General features: G+C 39.5%; 3 protein-coding genes across 4 annotated transcripts; all 3 read left to right on the top strand.

The window, feature by feature from the left end:
- Positions 1–750: 750 nt before the first annotated feature.
- On the top strand, positions 751–2,602 carry LOC127775513 (phosphopantothenoylcysteine decarboxylase). Of its 2 annotated transcripts, none has more exons than XM_052301761.1 (3): positions 751–889; positions 1,539–1,906; positions 2,035–2,602. In XM_052301761.1, exons 2-3 carry the CDS (start codon positions 1,568–1,570, stop codon positions 2,356–2,358), a joined length of 663 nt encoding a protein of 220 aa, XP_052157721.1. In that variant the 5' UTR covers positions 751–889; positions 1,539–1,567; the 3' UTR covers positions 2,359–2,602. The 2 variants fall into 2 exon arrangements, with proteins under 2 accessions (XP_052157721.1, XP_052157720.1); XM_052301760.1 differs by having other exon boundaries at positions 755–889; positions 1,552–1,906.
- Positions 2,603–11,599: 8,997 nt separating this feature from the next.
- Positions 11,600–12,688, top strand: LOC127775570 (uncharacterized). The gene has a single exon (XM_052301830.1). The coding sequence runs from the start codon at positions 11,871–11,873 to the stop codon at positions 12,258–12,260; it is 390 nt and encodes a 129-aa protein (XP_052157790.1). The 5' UTR covers positions 11,600–11,870; the 3' UTR covers positions 12,261–12,688.
- Positions 12,689–16,648: 3,960 nt separating this feature from the next.
- Positions 16,649–21,528, top strand: LOC127776659 (polyadenylate-binding protein-interacting protein 7). The gene is made up of 6 exons (XM_052303164.1): positions 16,649–16,936; positions 18,282–19,087; positions 19,642–20,023; positions 20,149–20,219; positions 20,752–20,876; positions 21,037–21,528. The coding sequence occupies exons 2-6, from the start codon at positions 18,350–18,352 to the stop codon at positions 21,314–21,316; spliced, it is 1,596 nt and encodes a 531-aa protein (XP_052159124.1). The 5' UTR covers positions 16,649–16,936; positions 18,282–18,349; the 3' UTR covers positions 21,317–21,528.
- The last annotated feature ends 33 nt before the right edge of the window (positions 21,529–21,561 follow it).

The raw sequence follows: 21,561 nt of genomic DNA, 5'->3' as shown, positions 1-21,561 counted from the left end.
GGTGACCGCCGCCGCACACCGTGGCCGTGTCGGTGCGAGCATAGGAGCTCAGTGAGCCTCTGTGCCCTGTGTTTGTGTGCGTGCATAGCATGTTTAACCCACATGGAAATCATGGCGTCTTTTTTATGTGAATTCTGTCTTTGTTTGAATCGTATTTTGTACAGACTTTCCTCGTTTTGGACGTAGTAATAAGTAGTAAATCTTGTCACAAATTAGCTGTTGATGGTTTGATCGTTGCAAATTGCAATTATGCAGTATGATTTTATCTTTAGTTTTTTTTAGGCTCTTGTTTGCAATAAGAACAGGAGATTCTTTTTTTTAGAGAAGAAGAACAAGACATATTTAAGTCTGAATCATTATCTAAAGAAATGTTTTAAGTGTGGATACTGAACAAAACTGTGTTTATGCTATGCAAAATACGTTTATGCATTAGACCACATTACAAAATCAAACTTGTTTAAAAATAAGTTTGATTTTTGTAATATGGGCCTAATATATGAGCCTCTAACTCTGCGATTTTTTTTAGTTTTTAATTTTATTTATTAAAATATTTAAAAAATAATTTTCGTTTTGAAAATATTGCAAAACTAGTCGCCCATCGCTCAAAGGCGACTAGTTTTGTAAATTTTTCAAATAGAAAACTATTTTTGTAAATATTTTAATAAAAAATTAAAAATTAAAAAAATTCCTAGTCTGCAACCTCACAGCCCAATAGATCACTGGGCCCAAGGCCCAAATCTTCTAGTAACCAAAGTCCAAAGGCTATTCTGAACCGAACTCCTCCCACACCAAAACTTCGAGGCCCCCGTCGCGGCACCCTCCTCCGCCGCCGGATCTCCACCGGAGTACGGCGCCGGCCACCCCCTCCTCCCCCGGATCTTCACCGCCGGTGAGTCCCCCGCTCCTTCCCATAATCTCTCGGTGAGTCTCCGCCTCTTCCCGTCCTCCTCCTTGCTCCCCCGCGCCCCGCCTCCTCAAGCGCACGGCCGGCGAACACCCAGAGGCGCTGTGTGCGGCCGGCCTCCTATCGTTGTCCCACCCCCAACGTAGCCTTCTCTTCTCCCCACTGCCGGATCCTCGCTTGCGCGGCCGGGGAGCAGCGTTGGAGCCAGGGGTGCGACCTTCCTCCATCTTGGTTCGAATGGTAGCGTTTGTTTCCTAGAGGAATTGGGGGGCTCAGCTGAGAACCATGGCCGGCGTTAGTTTCTGGCCATGTTAGCACAATGACACTACGGAGTATTAATTTGTACTAGGTGAGGTTATTTCCACCTCCAATCTGAGTTTAGTTTTAGTTAGACCGCTACATCAATCCAAGCTTGCAAGGTAGGAACAGAAACTAGTGACCAGTTTGCTAATGTATTTATCATGATGCAATTACCTTTGTTTTTGAACTAATCTTTAGCTTAGATATGGAATGCGTGAATGAAATGGCATTTCCCCTTTCTGTTTCACTTTCATTTCATTCCAGAAATTCATTGTGAATAGAGTTTTCGTATAGCAGCATAAAGATCTTCTGAATTCATGTAATTCTAATGTAGTGGAGCGGTACAGGTGAAGTACTGAGGTGATGACTACATCAGAGTCAGTACAAGAAACCTTGGGATTGGATTTCCCTCATCCTAGCAAACCTCGGGTCCTCCTTGCTGCCTCTGGAAGCGTCGCTGCTATAAAATTTGAGAGCCTTTGCCGTAGCTTCTCGGAATGGGCAGAAGTCAGAGCCGTCGCCACCAAGGCTTCATTACATTTTATTGATAGAACGTCTCTGCCTAGCAATATTATTCTTTACACTGATGATGATGAATGGTCTACCTGGAAGAAGATAGGGGATGAAGTTTTGCACATTGAACTGCGAAAATGGGCAGATATCATGGTGATTGCGCCATTATCAGCTAATACCCTAGCTAAGGTATGTGATTTTCTTTTCTTTTTCTGGTGTGAACCATATATTTTTTATGTTGAATCCTGGATATGTTTGACAATGTCAACTTGTTTTCGCTGCCTACAAAAAAGTGACACTGGATTAGTTTTGTTCAGATTGCTGGTGGTTTATGTGACAACCTCTTGACATGCATAGTGAGAGCATGGGACTACAGCAAACCACTCTTTGTTGCCCCAGCTATGAACACCTTCATGTGGAACAACCCGTTCACCAGTCGTCATCTTGAGACAATCAACCTGCTAGGTATATCTTTGGTCCCTCCCATTACCAAAAGGCTGGCCTGTGGTGATTATGGTAATGGTGCAATGGCTGAGCCTTCTGTGATCGATTCCACCGTCAGGCTTGCTTGCAAGAGACAGCCACTTAATACAAATAGTTCACCTGTGGTTCCTGCCGGCAGAAACCTCCCATCTAGCTGATGCGGCAACTATTCTGTTCAAGTTTAAACTCTGGACCTAGTTTTCTATGGTAAAGAGTACTTCGTGTCACAAAATGAAATGTTAAGTGATGTCTATGTCGGCCAACATAGCACCTTTATTGGCCAGTTGTTGTACTACTATTAGTGATATGGTAGGACGTGGAGATTGGAGAAAGGCTATTGTCCCAGCATTTTAATGTTGCTTTTCCAAATTTCTTGTGACATAATGCTAAGCTGCTGATGAATATGTTCATGTTGTAGCACTATTTTTTTCTGCAAATGTTTGCAAAGACTCGTGATGGAATCAAAATGTAGCAGGTTGTTCTTTCATCCTTTTCTTTTTGTGCAGCATGCGTATATTGGAAGGTGAACTTGTCTGGTGTGCAAATGCTGCACTTTCCTGCTTGGATACGCAGCCGCTAAAGCTTGGACATGACGGCTTACCTGAATCCTTTGTTTCGATCTACGTTTCCCTCTCGTTGATGACTGGTGATTTGTCGCATGGATCACTTCAAGCTGGTGCAGGAACAAACTGAGAATGACATGTGGCAGGCAAGCCCTGTGAATGCAAAAAAGAAAATGGTGACTAAGCAAGAAGATAATGCCAAGTTCAGATAAGCATTTGGTAGGGGATTGCAACAAGCTGGGTGAAGGTGGCGTTTCAAGTTTAGTCATCATCTGCACCCCACAAGGATATGGTGAGGAATGGTTTACCGATCAATTGGAAAGATTATGACCGTTCAACATCGACTCTTTTGGATAATTCTGCCTATATGGTATGGATGATAAAGCTCAACTAGAGGAGTAACACAAAAAATGCCATGCATATATTTATCAATCAGCATGACTGAACTTGAAGTTGAACTGCATATGGTTGGCCATGGTGTATGTTGAAATAGTAACACAGTGGTGTTGAAGTTGAACTGCATGGTACATCTTGATCAGTTGATTCTGAACTGGTCTACGTTCTTTCCAGCCTAAAAAAATTGAAAGTATAACAAGAAAAACCATAAAATTCCCCTACGCTTGTCATCTTTAAGATCGTGAAAGCGCACTGCGTTGGCGCTTTCATGGCCTCAAACTAATAAACATGGCCGGTCACAACTTTTCTGAGATTATGTTGGGATTGAAAAAGGGGGTCAAATCACCATTTCTCTGTCTCGCGCAGCTAAAACGACTTGATTTGTTTCACTACACATGTGTTATATTAATTTATTTCGTTGAGGATGATTTGATTAAGACAAGTATATGCAAGGTCTAAGAAGCTCACACCGTAATTCCCCCATTGGTTTCAGCTCTCTGACCACACAAAAAGAAGCGGACCTTGGAAGAACTCAAGAGCAATTTGAATTGTAGAATCCATAGCAGTGTGAAGCGTCTGAGTGTCAACTTCAGGGGAATTTTTTTAAAAAAGCTATGTTTGAGTATTCTAAAGCTCAATCCACACAGAAAATTTTGTGTGTGTTATCAAGCGACGGCTAGTCGGTTGATAAAGCTACATTATTTGGCTGAACTTGGCTTTGCTGCAGAATATAATTCAAAATGCTTTGACTTTTAAAGTAAGTTTTTAGAATATATAATTAGAGATAGATTTTATTTAATTTCTTTCTTACTGACCTTGTAAAAAGAATGGGCAAAGGACATGATGAAGAAATATCTTAATTAATTCTAAAACCAAGTCTAGAAATTTAAAATCAGCTCAGCCAAGTGGGTTTATGTGTTTGAAACGGATGGTTAGATAATAACTTAGATGGACAGTTGCTTATAGAGATGAATAAAATATCTGTTATATAATTAAAGGAATAGAAAAAGGAGCCTCCACGTTCGCTCTCATGGTCTAGAAATTCTCACATTAATCGAGGAAAAAGAAAAAACAGAGTCCATATAGAAATACAATTTAGAAATAGTTAAAATTCGGAATTAAAAAATAAGGAATATTAGAAGAGGAGACTAGAGTCTATATAAAAATACAATTAGGAAATAACTGAAATTCGGAATTAAAAATAAGGAATATTAGAAGTAGAGTATAGAGTTCATATAAAAATACAATTAGAAAATAACTGAAATTCGGAATTAAAAATAAGGAATATTAGAAGTAGAGTATAGAGTCCATATAGAAATACAATTAGAAAATAATATAAATTTTAAATTAAAAATAAGGAATATTAGAAGTAGAGTATAGAATCCATATAGAAATACAATTAAGAAAAAAAATATAAATTCGGAATTAAAAAATAAGGAATATTAAAAGTAGAGTATAGAGTCCATTAGGAATTTAAAACTTACTAAAATTTTGAATAAACATAATAAAATTAAAAGTAGAGTTTAGAGTCCGTATAAAAATACAATTTATAAATAACTAAAATTCGAAATTAAGAAAAACATAGGAAGAAGAGTTTAAGGTCAATATAGGAATATAAATATAGGAATACAATTTAGAAGTAACTGAAATTCGAAATTAAAAATTAAAGAATATTGAAAGATGAGTTTAGAGTCCACATAGAAATACAATTAGAAATAATAAAAATTCAGAAATAAAAATAAATAATATTGGAAGAAGAGTATAGAGTCTATATAGAAATACAATTTACAGAAAATTCAGAATTTTAAAAAAAGAAATATTAAAAGACGAGTATAGAGTCCATATATGAATATATATAATTTACAAATAACTAAAATTTGATATTAAAAATAATTAATAACTAACACGTATATAAAATATAATATAAATATTAAACATTAGTAGTTTTGTAAAGTTATTGCAAAATTTAAAATTATATTGTCATTTTAATATATTTGAATAATATAATGAGAAAACATATACGCTATTATATGAGAGAAAAATATAATGATACTAGCCGCGCAATCTGCTCGGGCCACCCTGCTAGTTATATATTACATAGCTAATATCTAAACAATGTTGATGTAAAAAACTTTTGAATAGCAAAGCAAGTGTAGCTCAACTGGTTAGATTTTTTGTCGTGAAGGCTGATTACCCGAGTTCAAATATTAGATGACATCGCCAGTGAGGTAAATATGGTGACTTTGTAAATATAAGATATGCCGACTCAGTCTTCACTCTTCAGATGTGCTTAGTTTTAGTGTGCGTATATGCATTCATAAGAGGTGAGTGTGTGCGCATTTGTATGGGCACATGTATCTATACTATGTTGGAAAAGGAACTTTCGAATAAATCATAATTTTAGAAACATCTATGTATCTATACTTCTTTAAAAGCCCCAATAATAATGGTAAGTGGTGAATATGCCACCACCACCACCACTTCAGGTGGGTGGACTTTTATCTCTTTTTCAACCTCAAGTCATCAAACGAGGGAAAAGAAAGTTTTGAAGTCAGGTAAAAATGATGACAAATAATATAACCTAAATATTTATAATGAGAATAACTTTATTTTAATTTCTTAGGTTGTAAAGTGTACGGTTCAATGATGGTAATCCATGCATAATCTATCCACGATAATCTAAAAATATGGTTTAAACTTTATTTTAATTTCTTATGATGTAAAGTGTACGGTTCAGCCATGGTAATCCACGCATAATCTATGATAATCTAACAATATGGTTTTCAACTCTATATCAGGTGCCTACACTCAACGAAAAGCACAGTATGAACGGATTTAACATCAGGCCGAGCTACTCCCTCCTCTCCGTCTCGTAAAAATGAATTTCTGATTATATATATAGATATAGCTTAGAAGTTGATTTTTTATGAAGTGGATGGAGTATACTAGGTGTGTTGGCTTGTCCCCTACCATCAGTCATGCATGTGATCGATCGCAATGCTGCATCGCATCATGTACTAGACATCAAGCAATTAATCCGTGGCGATATATACAGATAACAACGGGGAGCAGGCAGAGCCTGCCTGTAGTTAAAATGAAGTCGATAGCAACCGCATTAGAGCAAGTTTAATAGTATAGCTAACTACTAGCTTCAATTTATCTATAGCCAATCTAATAGTTTATTCATACAATAGTTGCATACTATACTATTAATACCTGGTCCTACTTGTCATACACACACTGCGTCTTGGAGTCCGTATTATAGTTGGCTATAAATCTGTAGCCCGTTGCTTTCCTCTCTCCTTATTTATCTTCTTAAAATATGTTTGTAACTGACTTATAGCCTACTATTATACTTGCTCTTATAAGGACAGGCTAGTCGTGCATGAGGTACCCTGGTCTCCTGTACTCGGCGTACTATGCTAGTCTACTGTATAGATACTGTAGCTATCAGTACTTGATTAGTACCACTGTACCAGTAGCAATTGCTTTCCGTTTGATCGATCACTACACAGGTCATGTCACGACGGGTCACGGTTAATTACTGTATAATCTATGGTGGGCCGATTCGGAGATCACGATTTTGAAAAGGCAGATCGCATTTGCTTATCGTCGTCACGTCGTTCTCGGTTCTTACGACCTCTCACGGTCCTTAATTTGCAAGTTGGAATGCACGGTAGTCGGTAGTGTCCCAGATAGACATAACGAATGTTCGAGCAAGGGCAAAGCAGAGTGATGATCCTAAATACGGAGTATTTTCTATGGGAAACCCACTATCATAAACCATCAGCATTTCAAATTGGAGAAAGAAAATCCATCATAAACATACCATCGGTATCGCTTAATACTGACGACTAGCATTTTCACGTCTTAATTACTGAGTTTGAAATCGAAAGTTCGATAATATGATACGGGTTACAATTATCATTCGTTCATGAAGGTAAGACTCCATTCTTAATGATTAATGGACCGCTTTTTATTTAATCGTCTATCGTACAAGTTTTATCTTTTAGAGTTTTTTTAGCGTTGCTTGTGTTTTGTTACTCCTTTTATGCTTTTATTGATCCGACATGAACCAGGGTATATATATGTTTCTATTTACAGTACAAACGTTTTGGTTCATTTGCTATATTATTTTTTCTAAGGCGAGAATTTCACATAATCTTTTTAGGGTAACTTTTTACATAAAATCAATTTAACCTTAGTAAGAATCGGAATATATATAGCTAAGGACATGTACAAAGTTAGAGTCAGATATGAGCTCTATATTATCTAGAGACTAGCACCCTACAATAGTTTTTTCTTACTCTTCTTTCCTTTCTTTCATCACCATGCAACAAAATTTGCTCTAATAAATGCTAAGAGTCGACTCTGAGCCGTTGTCATGCATAACAACCATGCTCCTTTCTCTTTCTTCCATGTCATCAAATTTACTTGTATGGCAATAGAGATACCACTAATATAAACCGTTGTACATGCCCTAAGCTTGTGCACGGACACAATGACGCTATCCCACGGTACATTCATGCATGCATTTGCTTAGCCAGGTAAAAATTAACGTACAGGTACGTTCCGATGTAGGTGGATCACTTGGTCGATCTCCACCAACTTTTAGCATACGTCAACCGGCGATGAGGCGATCGATCGATCGGATCCCAGCCGGATCGTCGATCGATCTCGTCATCGTCATGTGAGTATGTGACCCCGCCCGCTTTGTGTCCTCTTGCACGCGATACCTTCCAAACGTACAGCGAAACGCGCCGCTCCTACGGTGCGGTGGATCGATCGCTCAGTCGATTCGACGCGTCCGCGCGGTTGCAAAAAAACATTTTTTTAAGGATTTTGTGAAGTACGTGCAACAGTACACATGGATGTACGCCCCAAATTTGGTCTATACATCTAGAGAACTCTGGATGGCCTATTGTTAATTCCATTGAATACGCATACTTTCTCCGTCCTCTAAAAAACTCAACCTGACACCTTCTACTACAATATATCTGGACTATCCTTTATCGAGATTTGTTGTACTAGAAGATGACACATCCCCTCGCTCCTAGGTAGGGCTGTCAAAAAAGCTTGGAGCTCACAAGCTGCTCGAGCTTGATTCGAGCTCGGCTCGAATATTAGACAAACCAAGCTCAAGCGTAGGCTGAGGCTCGCAAGCCTAGCAAGCTCGAGCTCGAATAGCTCGACAGAGCTTGATTAGCGTAAGATGCATTGCATGTATGAATATATTTTTGATGGGTCAATGTATACTTGTCATCGTGCATGACCTGCTCAAGTCTCAAGATCTCATTAATGCTTCTCAATAAAGCAATTATCCGGTTACTAATAATAGTACTACTATTCCTATTAGATGTAGCAGCTAGCTTTTGTTAATTGCAACGTTTCAAAGCCATAAATTCATGAGAAAAGCTGCAGAGGCTTCATTCAAGACAAGTAGCACCCATTATTTTTGACTACTGATAATTTGCATTAATATCTCTTATACAAGAGTAAGTTCTTTGGAGTTTCACCAAGTCAAGCTGTCAAGCTCGAGTAGGCTCGAAGCTCGCTGGAGCTCGAACTTGAGCTCACTCCCAAGCTCGATCAATATCCAGGCTCGGCTTGAGTTCATGTCAAGCTCAAGCCTACATAGCCAAACTCGCTCGAGCTCGGCTCGTTGACAGCCCTACTCTTAGGTTAAGTTTTTTTTCGACAGAGGGAGTATATACATAGCTGTACGAATTGACTGTATTGGTTCCTTTTCTACGTGATGGTTAAATATATAAATTTCTATTGAGAATGGTTATATTTCATTAAACAGTAAAATTACGACCGATCTCTGCATCAAGATGCACATAGCCTTAAAGAAAATAAAAAGATAACAAGAACAGATCATGTTGCCTCTTAAGAGCTCACTATTGTAAAACAGCCTAAAAAGGAAAAAAACAAGAATAAAATATTTGTAATAATTATTCGAGAATATAAATACTCCATAAATAAATTAACTTTTATAAAGCTAAAAGCAGTTTTAAAATAGTAATATCTCATAAACTCATATATATATATATATATATATATATATATATATATATATATATATATATATATATATATATATATATATATATATATATATATATATATAATACTCTTACAAAATCACGTAGTTTTGATTAGTATACCTCGGGATTCATTTCCGTAAGTACATTTATATATCCATTCCTCGAAATTCCTTGCAAAAATGAGAACAAACGTCAGAGTCTCACCACAAGCTTATACGAAACTACGATATCACCTCACCTGAATTACCGTATATGATCTGGTCTATCATTTCATATATTTCGTGTACGTTTTGTTATATATATATATATATATATATATATATATATATATATATATATATATATATATATATATATGTATATTGTATATGTCTATATATATATATATATATGTATATATACATAGATATGTATATAGATATATGTATATATGTATATATATGTATGTATATACATATATGTATATATATATATATATATATATATATGTATTTATATGTATGTGTATATGTATGTATATGTATGTGTATATGTATATGTATATGTATGTATATGTATATGTATATATATATGTATATGTATGTATATATGTATGTATGTATGTATGTATGTATATGTATATATATATATATGTATATATGTATATGTATATATATGTATATATATATATATGTATATCTATATATGTATATCTATATATGTGTATATATATATGTATGTATATATGTATGTATATGTATATATATATATATGTGTGTGTGTGTGTATATATGTATATATGTATATATGTATATAAGAAGGTTACCGCGGTATTTATATTATCGTACCCCGCGGTAAGCCCGGTAACCGCGTTTACCGACGGTAATATCAACCCTGGTTAGTATTGGTATTCCTACACCCTCAGTAAAAAAAATGAATCTAGAACTAGATGTGTCATATTGTAGTATAATAAATCTGAGTTTTTTTTTGATGGATGAGTACGTACTAACGTGTAGTAGGATGAATCATGACCAATCTGTCCGTGTCACATGGCTGGACTGTCCGGGGCGTCCCTGCATGCACGGACTGATCATCTGGTGGTTGTCCGTCTGTTTTTTTTTTTTGTGTCACCACGTACTGGATCACCAGTATGTGACGATCGTCTTTTCTCTCTCTTTCTTCACAGGATCCTATCAATGTATGTCGTCTTAATGCATCATGGCTTTATCACAGGATGCTCTCTTCCTTTTTCCCATGGATATGTGCGATTCTTTTCTGTTCTTTCGGTGAGTACGTGCCATGTTTCATGTACATTTGCTCACAGGTTTTCTGCATCAATGATGAGCACCGTGCAGCACATGACCTAGGCCACCACTTTGTTTCTATGGTAAGCGAGAAGGATTAATGCATGTAATGTATAGAGATGGGACTCGTTTTTTTATTTATCTTTTTTTTGCCTTTATATATGTAGTCCAAATGTAGTCCAATCTTTATATATAGATTGAACTTTCATATTAAATCTGTTCGAAAGAGTTAGCTACTGCAGCGCTGCCTGCTGCGAGCCTGCGACAGACAACAGTAGCTCAGCGGATAAATCAGTAGCTACAACAGATGAATGGCTAGGATGTAGTCTAGACCTGTAGCCGAGTAGCCGAGTGGCTGCGCTATCCCGTGTAGCCTGAACAGCTACATAACAAAATTACCGAATAACCTCATTGTATTTGGTGTGATCCTTATGGGTAGTTGAGATTAACTTTGTAAAACAATTAAGGTATAGAACCGGACGATAGCTTATGTTTGGTGGCAAGATAATAATGTAGGTTGCTTTGATACTCCTATGTCATTCAATTTTCTAGAGTGGGCACAAGACCTTTTTCCTTGTTTGGTTGAGATGCGTTTCATTATGAATCTTATGGTTGTAGGCATCTACATAAAAAAAAAAAAGAGCAATCGCGACAAATCATTTTTATCAATTGAAACCACAAAAAAACGATAAATAGCGCACACGAAAATGACGAGAGGGCCCAACGACAACGACACGGTATCCGAACTTGCACCAATTCCACCAAGCAGGAGCTCAGAGAAATAGTAGTCGACTAGTCAAGTAGTGGTGGCGCGGCGGCCGCCACTCCCTCCCCTCCTCTCTTCCTCGGTGCCGTCGCCAGCTGTCAAGGTCCACACATTAAAATGGGTGGGGACCCTTCCAGCTCATCAGCCCCCTGACGTGGGCCTCCCTTTCGCGTCCCCGTCCCTCTTCCACTCTCCAACTCTCACCGCCACATACACCACCCGTACTCACTGACATGTGGGCCCTCCAAGGGATGGCCCCACGTGTCCGCGTCTAAGGGGGAGGAACCCCGACCGTTTCGTGGTGGGCCCCACCCGCTCCACGCCGTTTTGCGGATAAATACCACATGGAGACCACACGTTTCGGTGGAGAGGAAGCAGTGAAAGATTAGCGGCGGTGCAAGAGAAGAGGAGAGAGCGAGACGTCGCCTGCGATGACACCGGCCTCACCCGCCGCCGACACCGTCATCACCGCCGCAGCCGCAGCCGTAGCCACCGTCCGGAGCGAGGAGGGAGAGCGCCACACGGCGCCGAGCGCCGCCACCGTCCCCGCCTACGCCGTCTGGGAGAAGGAGCGGTAAGGAGAGAGGAGGAGTAGCCGTCGTCGTCGTCGTCGACATGGAGGTGGAGGCAGCCAGGTGCGAGTGCTGCGGCTTCACGGAGGAGTGCACGCCGCGGTACATCGCGGCGGTGCGGGAGGAGTACATGGGGCGGTGGGTGTGCGGCCTCTGCGCGGAGGCCGTGGGCGACGAGATCCGCCGCGCCGGCGCCGGGGAGGCCACCATCACCACGGCGGAGGCGTTCGACCGGCACGTTGCGTTCGCGCGCTCCGCCGCGCCGCGCGCGGGGGGCGCCGCGGCGGAGGACGACCTCGTCGCCGCCGTCGCGAGGCTGCTCCGCCGCTGCCTCGACTCGCCACCGGCGTCCCCGGCCGCGCCACCGCCGCCGCCGCAGGGGAGGAAGGTCGCCGCGGGGTCCGGATGCCCCGGCGGCGGAGACGACGACTGATTCATTGCTTGCTTTCCCGGCCGGCGGCGAAGCTTGCCACAATGATTGGGATGTTGAGCTCGTCAATGGCGAGTTTATTATTGAATCAATTAATAATAAATTAAGAATAAACTTGGGAGCATGTGTAGATTGGCTCTCAGAATAATAATAATATGTGATCTGATTGATGATTGCTCGAGAGAGGAGCATGATTAAGCTCCGTGTGATCGAGCATGAAGTTGTGTGTGTAGCATTGCAATTTGCAACTGTGTCCAGTTGTTTTGGACACCGTTCAATTGGATATTAATTGTGGCCACCTTGTAAATTAGTAGTAGTTGAAAACATTGTATTAGAGCTGTAAGTTTCGTTGTACCATGTTTGTACATGGGGTTTGTAATGTTAGCTATTCAAAAATCCATGTTTATGTACTCTCTTCGCTTGTGCTATAATTCCTGTGAAATATACTTATTGTGTGGGTAACTTAATTTGTTGTTCATTACTCCCTCCATCTATATTTCCAAATCTGAAAAATCTATTTTTGATAGGCATATTTCAATCCAACAACCTATTATCTTAATGATTTTCTCGGATTTAATGTATGACTCTCCATTCTTCCACACAAGATTGGTTGCATGGACATCGAGAAATGTAAATATTAATGAATCACTTGTTTACGAGGAATGACTAGTAGTATGTTTAAATGGATGATAAGTAAAATCACTTATCATTGGTCTGTGTGTCAAGATGAAATATGACTATCAAAAATAGATGGAGGGAGTATAAGATAAGTGATTGCAATGACTTTGACGACGGCGTGGTGGAACATCTTGCTGGAGCGTAATAGGAGGATTTCCAGCAAAATAATCAGGATGAGACTCATATTTCTTTTCCTGGTTTCACATAATCTTGGCTTGCTCGCGTTGGCTACTTACTATGACGATATTTCTTTTCAGGAAAACTACGACGATATTTAGAGCTTCTTTAGTGGCTCTGCTCTTGTAATCTCTAGTCGTTTTTGCCTCTCTTTTTTTCCCTTTGCTGTACGTTCGAACCTTGTATCTTTCACCCCTTTCTTAAATTAAATTAGGCAGAGCTCCTGCCGTTTTGTAAACAAAACACGACTAATCTCGTGCAAATTCAATTACTATTATAATTGTACTAAAAAAAGTCGCAAATGTTGCGCCAATTAGATTCTCCAACTAAAAAATGCCTTCTCAGACGGGTCAACTAATGATACCGTAAGAAAATCTTACGATCATTCTTCTTGCCGTTTGAGTACAAAGAACTCGATCGTAAATGAGGCCATTCAGTACCGGTAACTGCAATATTTTGGGCTGGAGTTACAAATCAAGCCCAGCCGTTTGAAACTTCAATTGCAACCCATCTGAAGTGTGATTATGTGATTCATGGTTGGCTGCTGCCTTCCTGCTGGCTTGCTATATAGCCATATGTTGTTATTGCCAGCGAACAACCTTATTAATATGATTAGCATTAACCCCAAATGTTGCATACAAGTATGTACAACCGCGAGAAAAAATAGAGTTGTGTGTAATAAGTAAGCAAATCACTTGTGTGTAACAAAACTTTACATTTATTCATGTAAACAAACATAGGTTAATTATTGAGAAAAAAAGGCCAGGGACACAATAGTTGAGTGTACAATGTCTAATAAAGGATAAAGATAGATTGGTTGTTGGACAAGTTCAGATAAGGGAGGTGAAATTATTGGTGTAGGCATCCAATATTCTTCCCCATATTTAACAACTTTATTTGATCTGGTGACCTCTTGTTTGTTTACCTTTTCAATCCACACTCCAACTCCTGATGACATTTTCCGTACTCCCAATTGCGAAGGGGCAAGTCATCAGATTATCAAACTAGCATAAAAACAGTACTAATACTTTTTTGCTGTTTCTTTTAAATGCCGTAGTAGCTAGAGGCCCGTTCAAATTGTGAAAAGCCTTTCACACGAAATACACTCTTTCACCGTTTAACAAATTAAAAAGCCTAGCAACAAAAATTGAGATAAAATCTATATCTTAATCAAGAATAAAAGAACAGGAAGGTTGTGTTTAGTTCCACGTTAAAATTAAAAGTTTGAAAAAATTGGAACGATGTGACGGAAAAGTTGAAAGTTTGTGTGTGTAGGAAAATTCGATGTGACGAAAAAGTTAAAATTTTGAAGAAAAAAGTTGGAATCTAAACAAGGCCGAAGTAGCAAATAGCACCAAGCTAGCTTAGGCTTCATTCGAAGGTAGAGGTTAGGCCATCCCCAACTCTCCTTATCATTTAGTGTCCATAGCATTAAATATATTGTCACATATGAAAAAATCTGATGTGGTAAAAGAGTTAATGAGAAGAGAGATAAAAAGATGAATAAATCATTTCTCATGCAAGAAATCATCCCCATATAAAAACTAGAATGAAAACAAGATATGTAGATAAAAGGATAGAGAAGATAGATGATTTCTATTAGATATATACTACCTCCATCCCAATATAAGTGCAATTGTGGTTTTTCGTGTCCAAAGTTTACTCGTTTGTCTTATTTAAAAATTATGAAATAAATAAATAAAATTAGTCACACTCAAAGTACTATTCATGTTCTATTGTGTAATGAGAACAAAAATATTAATCATAATTCTTTTTCAAATAAGAAGGACGGTCAAACGTTGGATGCGGAAACGCACAGCTGCACTTTTTTAGGACGGATGAAGTAGTTTCTATACATAGCGTATATACGACATGTGTCGACAGGGGATATCCATAGATCGGATGAATAGGGTATTAGGGTATGTTGGTACGACATCAAGCAAACAAGAATACAAGAATTATACTGGTTCAAGTCCCTCGTAAGGTAATAGCCCTAATCCAGTTTATATGAGATTGATATGGAAAAAACCACATATTGCAATAGAGAACTAGAACCAACGATTCTGAGATTACCGGCGAGATCCCTATCGAGATGGTTTCGATGAGATCTCCTGGCGAGTAGGCTTCACGTCCTTTGGATTGTAGGCTATGGTGGTTGTGTTGGTGTTATGATTCGATCCCCTAAACCGTGAATCACCTTAGTCTCCAAGTAAAACTCAGAGATTATAGGCCCCGCACGATATAGTATAAACCTAATCCTTTCCAAGTAGGACTCTGTTGTTCACTTGCCCATGAGGCTAATTTCCATGATCTCTTGTTAATTTTCTTAACGTATACGGAAATATATCGTACATACGAATGTATACCGTATCCGTATATTCTATAAGTGGTAGGATAGGAGGTATGCCTTATCTGTAACCATGACAACATGACAAGTATGAAAACTAATATAGTTTTTGGGTTGGGATGGTCTTAAGCTATATCTGGCAACATTTGTTCCCAATTCCTCTCACTCGTGTTCCGTGCACACGTTTTTCAAACAACTAAACGGTGTGTTTTTTTAAAAAGTTTCTATACGAAAGTTGCTAAAAAAACATATTGATCCATTTTTTTTAAAAATAGCTAATACTTAATTAATCATTCGCTAATGGACCACTCCGTTTTCTGTGTTCAGAAGATTTATTTTCAACACAGGCTGCCAAACACAGCGTTAGAAACTCCACCTCCCTACAAGCACAACGGAGCGATATATTAGTTGAAATAAGTTTAATAGTTTTTTTTAGAGGAATTTAAAAGTTGGATTAATATAATCTTTTAAAATAACTATTCTATAAAAAATACGTCATCTAATAATTTAGAGAGTGTTTAGATCTAGGGGTGTAAAATTTTGGTATGTTATATAAGATAAAAAACTAATTACAGAATCCGTCAGTAAACCGCGACATGAATTTATTAAGCCTCGTTAATCCATCATCAACAAATGTTTACCGTAACATCATATTGTTAAATTATGGAACAATTAGGTTTAAAAGATTTGTCTCGCTAATTAGTCGCAATCTGTATAATTAGTTATTTTTTAGCATATATTTAATATTTTATGTAGGTATTTAAATATTTAATGTGACAGTGAAAAATTTTAGGATTGGAATATGTGACAGGCGAGAGTGTGTGCGCGAAAAATCGCCGAACGCACCCAAGCTATCATCATCAGCTGGTGTGGTCCAGCGCCGGAAGCAAAGCCGGAGCAGGCGAGCCAACTGAGCCAGTCAGGGACGGAGCCACCCATAGTTCGAGAGATTTCCTGGCACGCTCGCTCGCATCACCCGCCCGCATATTCCCCCCGCACCCCGCAGCGCCGCGCAACAACGCAACCAGCCAGCCAACCAACCCAAGCCAAGCCACCTCAGCCTCGCAGCGGCGCCCCCGATCCCGAGGCCGCCACCACCACCCACCCGCTTCTCCTCCACGCCACGGTGGGCCCCCACCCCCACCCCCCGCCCCGACGGGTCAAACTCCACCATCCCTCACCTATCCACCCCCACCCCCACCCCCATCCGCACCAACCTCTCCCTCCTCCCTCCCCTCTCCTCTCCTCCCCTCGCCTCCGCCTCCGCCTCCGCCTCCCAAGAAGGCGAACCCTATTCCGCCCCCGATTCTCCCGGAGCGGGGGGCCGGACTCCCGTTGCGCGATTGGGCGGTGAAACCCGAATCCCCCTGCGGGCGGCGGCGTCCGTTTCTCATCTACCGTCGGCGTTGGGGGGGACGCCGCCCCATGGGCCGGTCGCCAGCGATATATCACTATCAGCTCATCGACCGGCGGAAAGGTAATTAATTAACACCCTCCCGGCCTTTTCTCCTCTCCAGATCTGGCGCTGGCTCCCCCCGGGTTCCGGGTAGATCTGGGGGTGTAGATCTCGCCCGGCGTTAGGATTTTTTTTTTTTTGTTCCGTTGATTGTCCGGGATAGGGAAAACCCGGAAAAGGCGTGAATTTTTTTTTTTGATTGAGGCATCTCGCCACCGGCCGGGGAGACGGGGAGGAGGGCGTGGGGTGTTTAGCGTGCGTGTGCTGGACGGAGAGGAAAAGCAAGGGGGTACTGTTTGCTCGTCTTTCCGTTGCTCTTTTGCCTCTTTTGATTGTACAATCTTCCCTTTTCTGTGTTAGAGATGGAGTTGCGTGGACTTTTGAGGATATCTTCTCTTTCCTTTCCAAAAAAAAACAGCAATAAGCTTCTGTTTCTTTTGTTATGGTTCCTTTCTTACTGATTTGATGGTTTCTATATACGTTTGGGTGAGAGAACAGCGTGTCGGTATGTGAGAACGAAGGACGGAAGGAGGAGATATTGAGCCTATTTAATTGATGAATTTATGGAGGAGATATTGAGATAATGTGTCAGAAAACTTGCTTCTTTTGCGACGGCAGCTATATGAGTTACTAAGAAGAGTCGCGCCAATTTTGTGGAAACTGGGAGCAAATCATTAGAAGTTCTCTTCTTTTTTTGGTTGACAGAGCTACTGATTTTGGGTCTTCTGTGAATGTGGAAATTTCTATTATCAGTATCAGTCGCATTGATTGTGGTATTTCTCCCTGGCAGTGAAAACAAACAAACAAAATATTTTATGAATCCTAACGGAAAGTAAACGGCTTGTAGATTTTTACTTTTTAAGAACTTGTATAACTGAATCCTTGTCCATTTGTCCAGCCTTATATATCCTATTGTGTTATCTTCAATCTTTGTATGATGCAGCGGCTTGCTGGCTTTAATTTATGGACATACTATGAAGTAATTAAATTATTTTGTTCTAAATATTTATTGCCCTAATAGCAAGAACTAGCTGTTGTTCTTGTAGTTGGTTTATTTGTTTTTGGTATTTTATAATAGGGTTGAAATGAAATTTCCCACAACACTATCAATTTTATTGAGTCTGACAAAGATTACTAGCTCTAGTGAGCCTTACCTGTAGGTTAGCATATTGTCTTGCTTATTAACAAAAATACTAGTTTCTTTTTTTGAGTTGACAAATACTAGTTTATTAATATTATGGAAGTTATATTTTCTGTTAAATTACACCTATTTGTTCATATATAATCTTTTGGTAAAGGTTGACGTGATTGTGGTACATCAAGTGCTCAGCCATGTTCATGCTAATCCTTGTTGATATCTTTGCAGGGCTTGGATAAAATCTTATTGCAAATTTCCCCTTGTACATGTAACATCACATGTAATTTCTATTAAAAATGACTTCACTCAATAAAGTTGTTTCCAATGGAGATACAAGGTCAATGTTGCCAAATAAAGTCACAGCATTGAATCCCAACGCAGCAGAATTTGTACCTTCATGTATTAGACCATCTTTTGAGAGTAGCGCTGTCTCAGATGTAAGTAAGGCAGATCTTAGGGCTTCTGGGAAAACTATCCTAGATAGGTCCGAGTCATCAAAGTCAAATAACTCGGATGATGAGGCACACCAGTTTTGGCGTAAGCAGCTTCCTGATGACATTATTCCAGACTTCAGTTTTGAGAAAATTGAACAAGAACCTGAAGAATTGTCTCTTGCTGGATTATCCTTGAATGCACCCCCTTTCTATGGAACAACAGCTAGCCGCTTTTCAAGAGAGCATGATTTATCTTCTCAAGCTAACAAGAGCCTGGAACTGGGGCTTACCAGTTTACTTTATGAAGATAATTCACAAGCATCGTTTCCAACTATGGGTTCAAGCAATTGGGAGCAAAATTTTGTAGGGGATCTCCATTTTACGAATGGAAATCAGGGCCTTCATTATGATTCTGAAAGTGCTGCAGGCTTTTCTGACAGTTTTGCTAGCGATTATGCTGCAGCAACAGACGATGTTCTTGACCCCCTAGCGTATTTAGCTTCACAGTTTCCTGATTTTTCATCAGAGAGCCTTGCAGAGCTGTACTATGCTAATGGATGTGACTTCAACCATACTATTGAAATCCTCACCCAGCTAGAGGTAATCCCTTCTGTTAGTGAAACTGGCACGTAAATCAATGCTACTTCTTTACTTCATATCCACCCAAAATATTGCTCAAAATTGCTAGTCATATTGCATTTTTTTTGGTGAGCAAATTTCAGAAAACTGCAACTATAGTGACAACTATCAGTTTGCTGCAACATTAGTGATATATTTCAGTTTGTTGCAACAATAGCGTGGGAAATTATCACAAAACTGTAACTTTTACGTGATATGCTGCTACAGTTGTCACCTACATGTCCTGTAGCAGCATATCACATAAAAGTTGCAGTTTTGTGATAATGTCCCACGCTATTGTTGCAGCAAACTGAAATAAATCACTAATGTTGCAGTAAACTGATAGTTTTGTCACTATAGTTGCAGTTTTCTGAAATTTACTCTTTTTTGGTAGAGCTCGTTAGGAACGCAGCAATAACTGGTTGCAGTTGCACTTGCATCCCATTGTCATGCTGACCATCTTGATCTTCTGCGGGCACTAGCATGTTTAACAGTTTTTACATTGTCTGTCTAGTGATATCATTTTTGTTTTTCAGATGCAAGTTGATGCTACCTCCAATCCAACTCTGACCCCCAGGACACCAAACTTTAGCACAGGGGACTTCCCCGCACTGCCAACAGTTGAAGACCAAAATGGTTTTTCCAAAGGCAATGCAGATATTCTAAGCATCTTCAATGGACGCAGCTCACCCTCTGTATCTACTGGTACTGGTGATTTTGTTTCAGCTGTTCGCAAACTTGCATCGCAAAATTCTGGCCATTGGAAGTATAAGAAAGGTCCTGAATACGGTAATGGTGTTTCAACTGTTTCTGTACCCAAGCAGTACAGTTCTACGACCAAAACATCTTCTGGAAACAAGTTTCAAAGTGTTAGCAGTGCAAGAGCTGCTCCATGGCTCGAAACTGGAGATGCAGTAGGTAATGCCCATCTTGATATTCCAAGTCATTTGTGTGGATTGCATGTTTCCCTCCTGTATGTTTGATGATTTATTCTGTTCCACAACTATAGACTGATCTCTTTATGTTTATATGCAAATCAATAGCAAACATGTACTCAGAATCAAGGGGAGAAGCCCGTGATTTTGCCCGCATCCGAAATGCATGTTTTGAGCAGGTAAGCATCATCCATTGTGGTCTCAGTTGCATCTCGTATGCATTTGCATCCATGGGTGTACGAGTGAAATGTGCCACATGCTTATCCAACTTACCTGCACCAGTAGCCTTGTGTATTGTTTCTTGATAAAATATCTACTTCCATTTTGACCCTATAAATTTTGCCATTTATCATCCTGTATCAATTTGTTTGTGTGTACTATCGCCATGTAATATGCATTCCATCCATCCACTATTAAAAATTTAGCCTCTGGCATTTCGTTTATTAATAATTTTTTACACGGTTGTTGTATCATCAAATATTGATGTTTACATGCTACTCTTAGTATAACCTCTTCAATTCCTTTTATTACTTATATTTTGAGTATGCAAATTGGTTTGTGCCTATTATCATGTCCACCACATCACTGACGTTCATTTAGCTGACCTCATTTGCTGTATCTTTTGCTTATGAGTGAATTGAAATTATAATACAATATGTAACTTGTTTACATCTTTTAGCTGAAGTATTTACATAAAGATCTACTTGACAGGCTAGACAGGCTTACCTGATTGGCAACAAAGCTCTAGCCAAGGAATTGAGTATGAAGGGGCAGACATATAACACACAAATGAAAGCATCTCATGAGAAAGCAAGAGAAGCTATTTATCGACAGAGGTCACCTAACTGGTTCCCTGTTCTTTCTGCGCTGGATGGAAAATCCTTTTCATGCCAATTTATACTTTGTCCACCCGATTGACAAGCTGCGCCTTGTACTGTTCCTAATATTTACAAGTACACTTAACATATCATATGTTTTTGTTTCAATGTTCCTCAGGAACCCATCTTCGCAACGAGGGAGCGACCGTCTGATCGATCTACATGGTCTCCATGTGAACGAAGCAATCCATATACTTAAGGTCGAGCTCGGTGCTCTTAAGAGCACCGCGAGGGCTACAGGTGAGAGGATGCAAGTCATGATATGTGTCGGGACAGGTCATCACACCAAGGGTTCTCGCACCGCCAGGCTGCCCATCGCCGTCGAGCAGTTTCTTCTGGAGGAAGGCCTCCACTACACGCAGGCACAACCTGGTTTGCTCCGTGTTGTGGTGTTCTAACATCTCTTAGGTCAGCAGCACGAAGAAAAAAGAAGCAAAACAAAAAAAGGAGAAAGAGATGTAGGGAAAAGAAAAACCTAAAAAAAATGGCCGCTGTTGCAGCACTGTAATTTTCTTGTAGTTGTATATTAAAAGAGGCAGCAGGAGAATAGCCTGACAACAGAATACAGTGTAAAATTATACATAGCTTCATTCAATTCACATTCCATTCCCATCCGGTTGTTCTTGCATGTTCTTGACGTTTT

The sequence above is a fragment of the Oryza glaberrima genome, chromosome 6 (genome assembly GCF_000147395.1).
Source record: "Oryza glaberrima chromosome 6, OglaRS2, whole genome shotgun sequence".
Lineage (NCBI taxonomy): Eukaryota > Viridiplantae > Streptophyta > Magnoliopsida > Poales > Poaceae > Oryza > Oryza glaberrima.
This window is presented reverse-complemented; position numbering and strand designations above follow the sequence as displayed.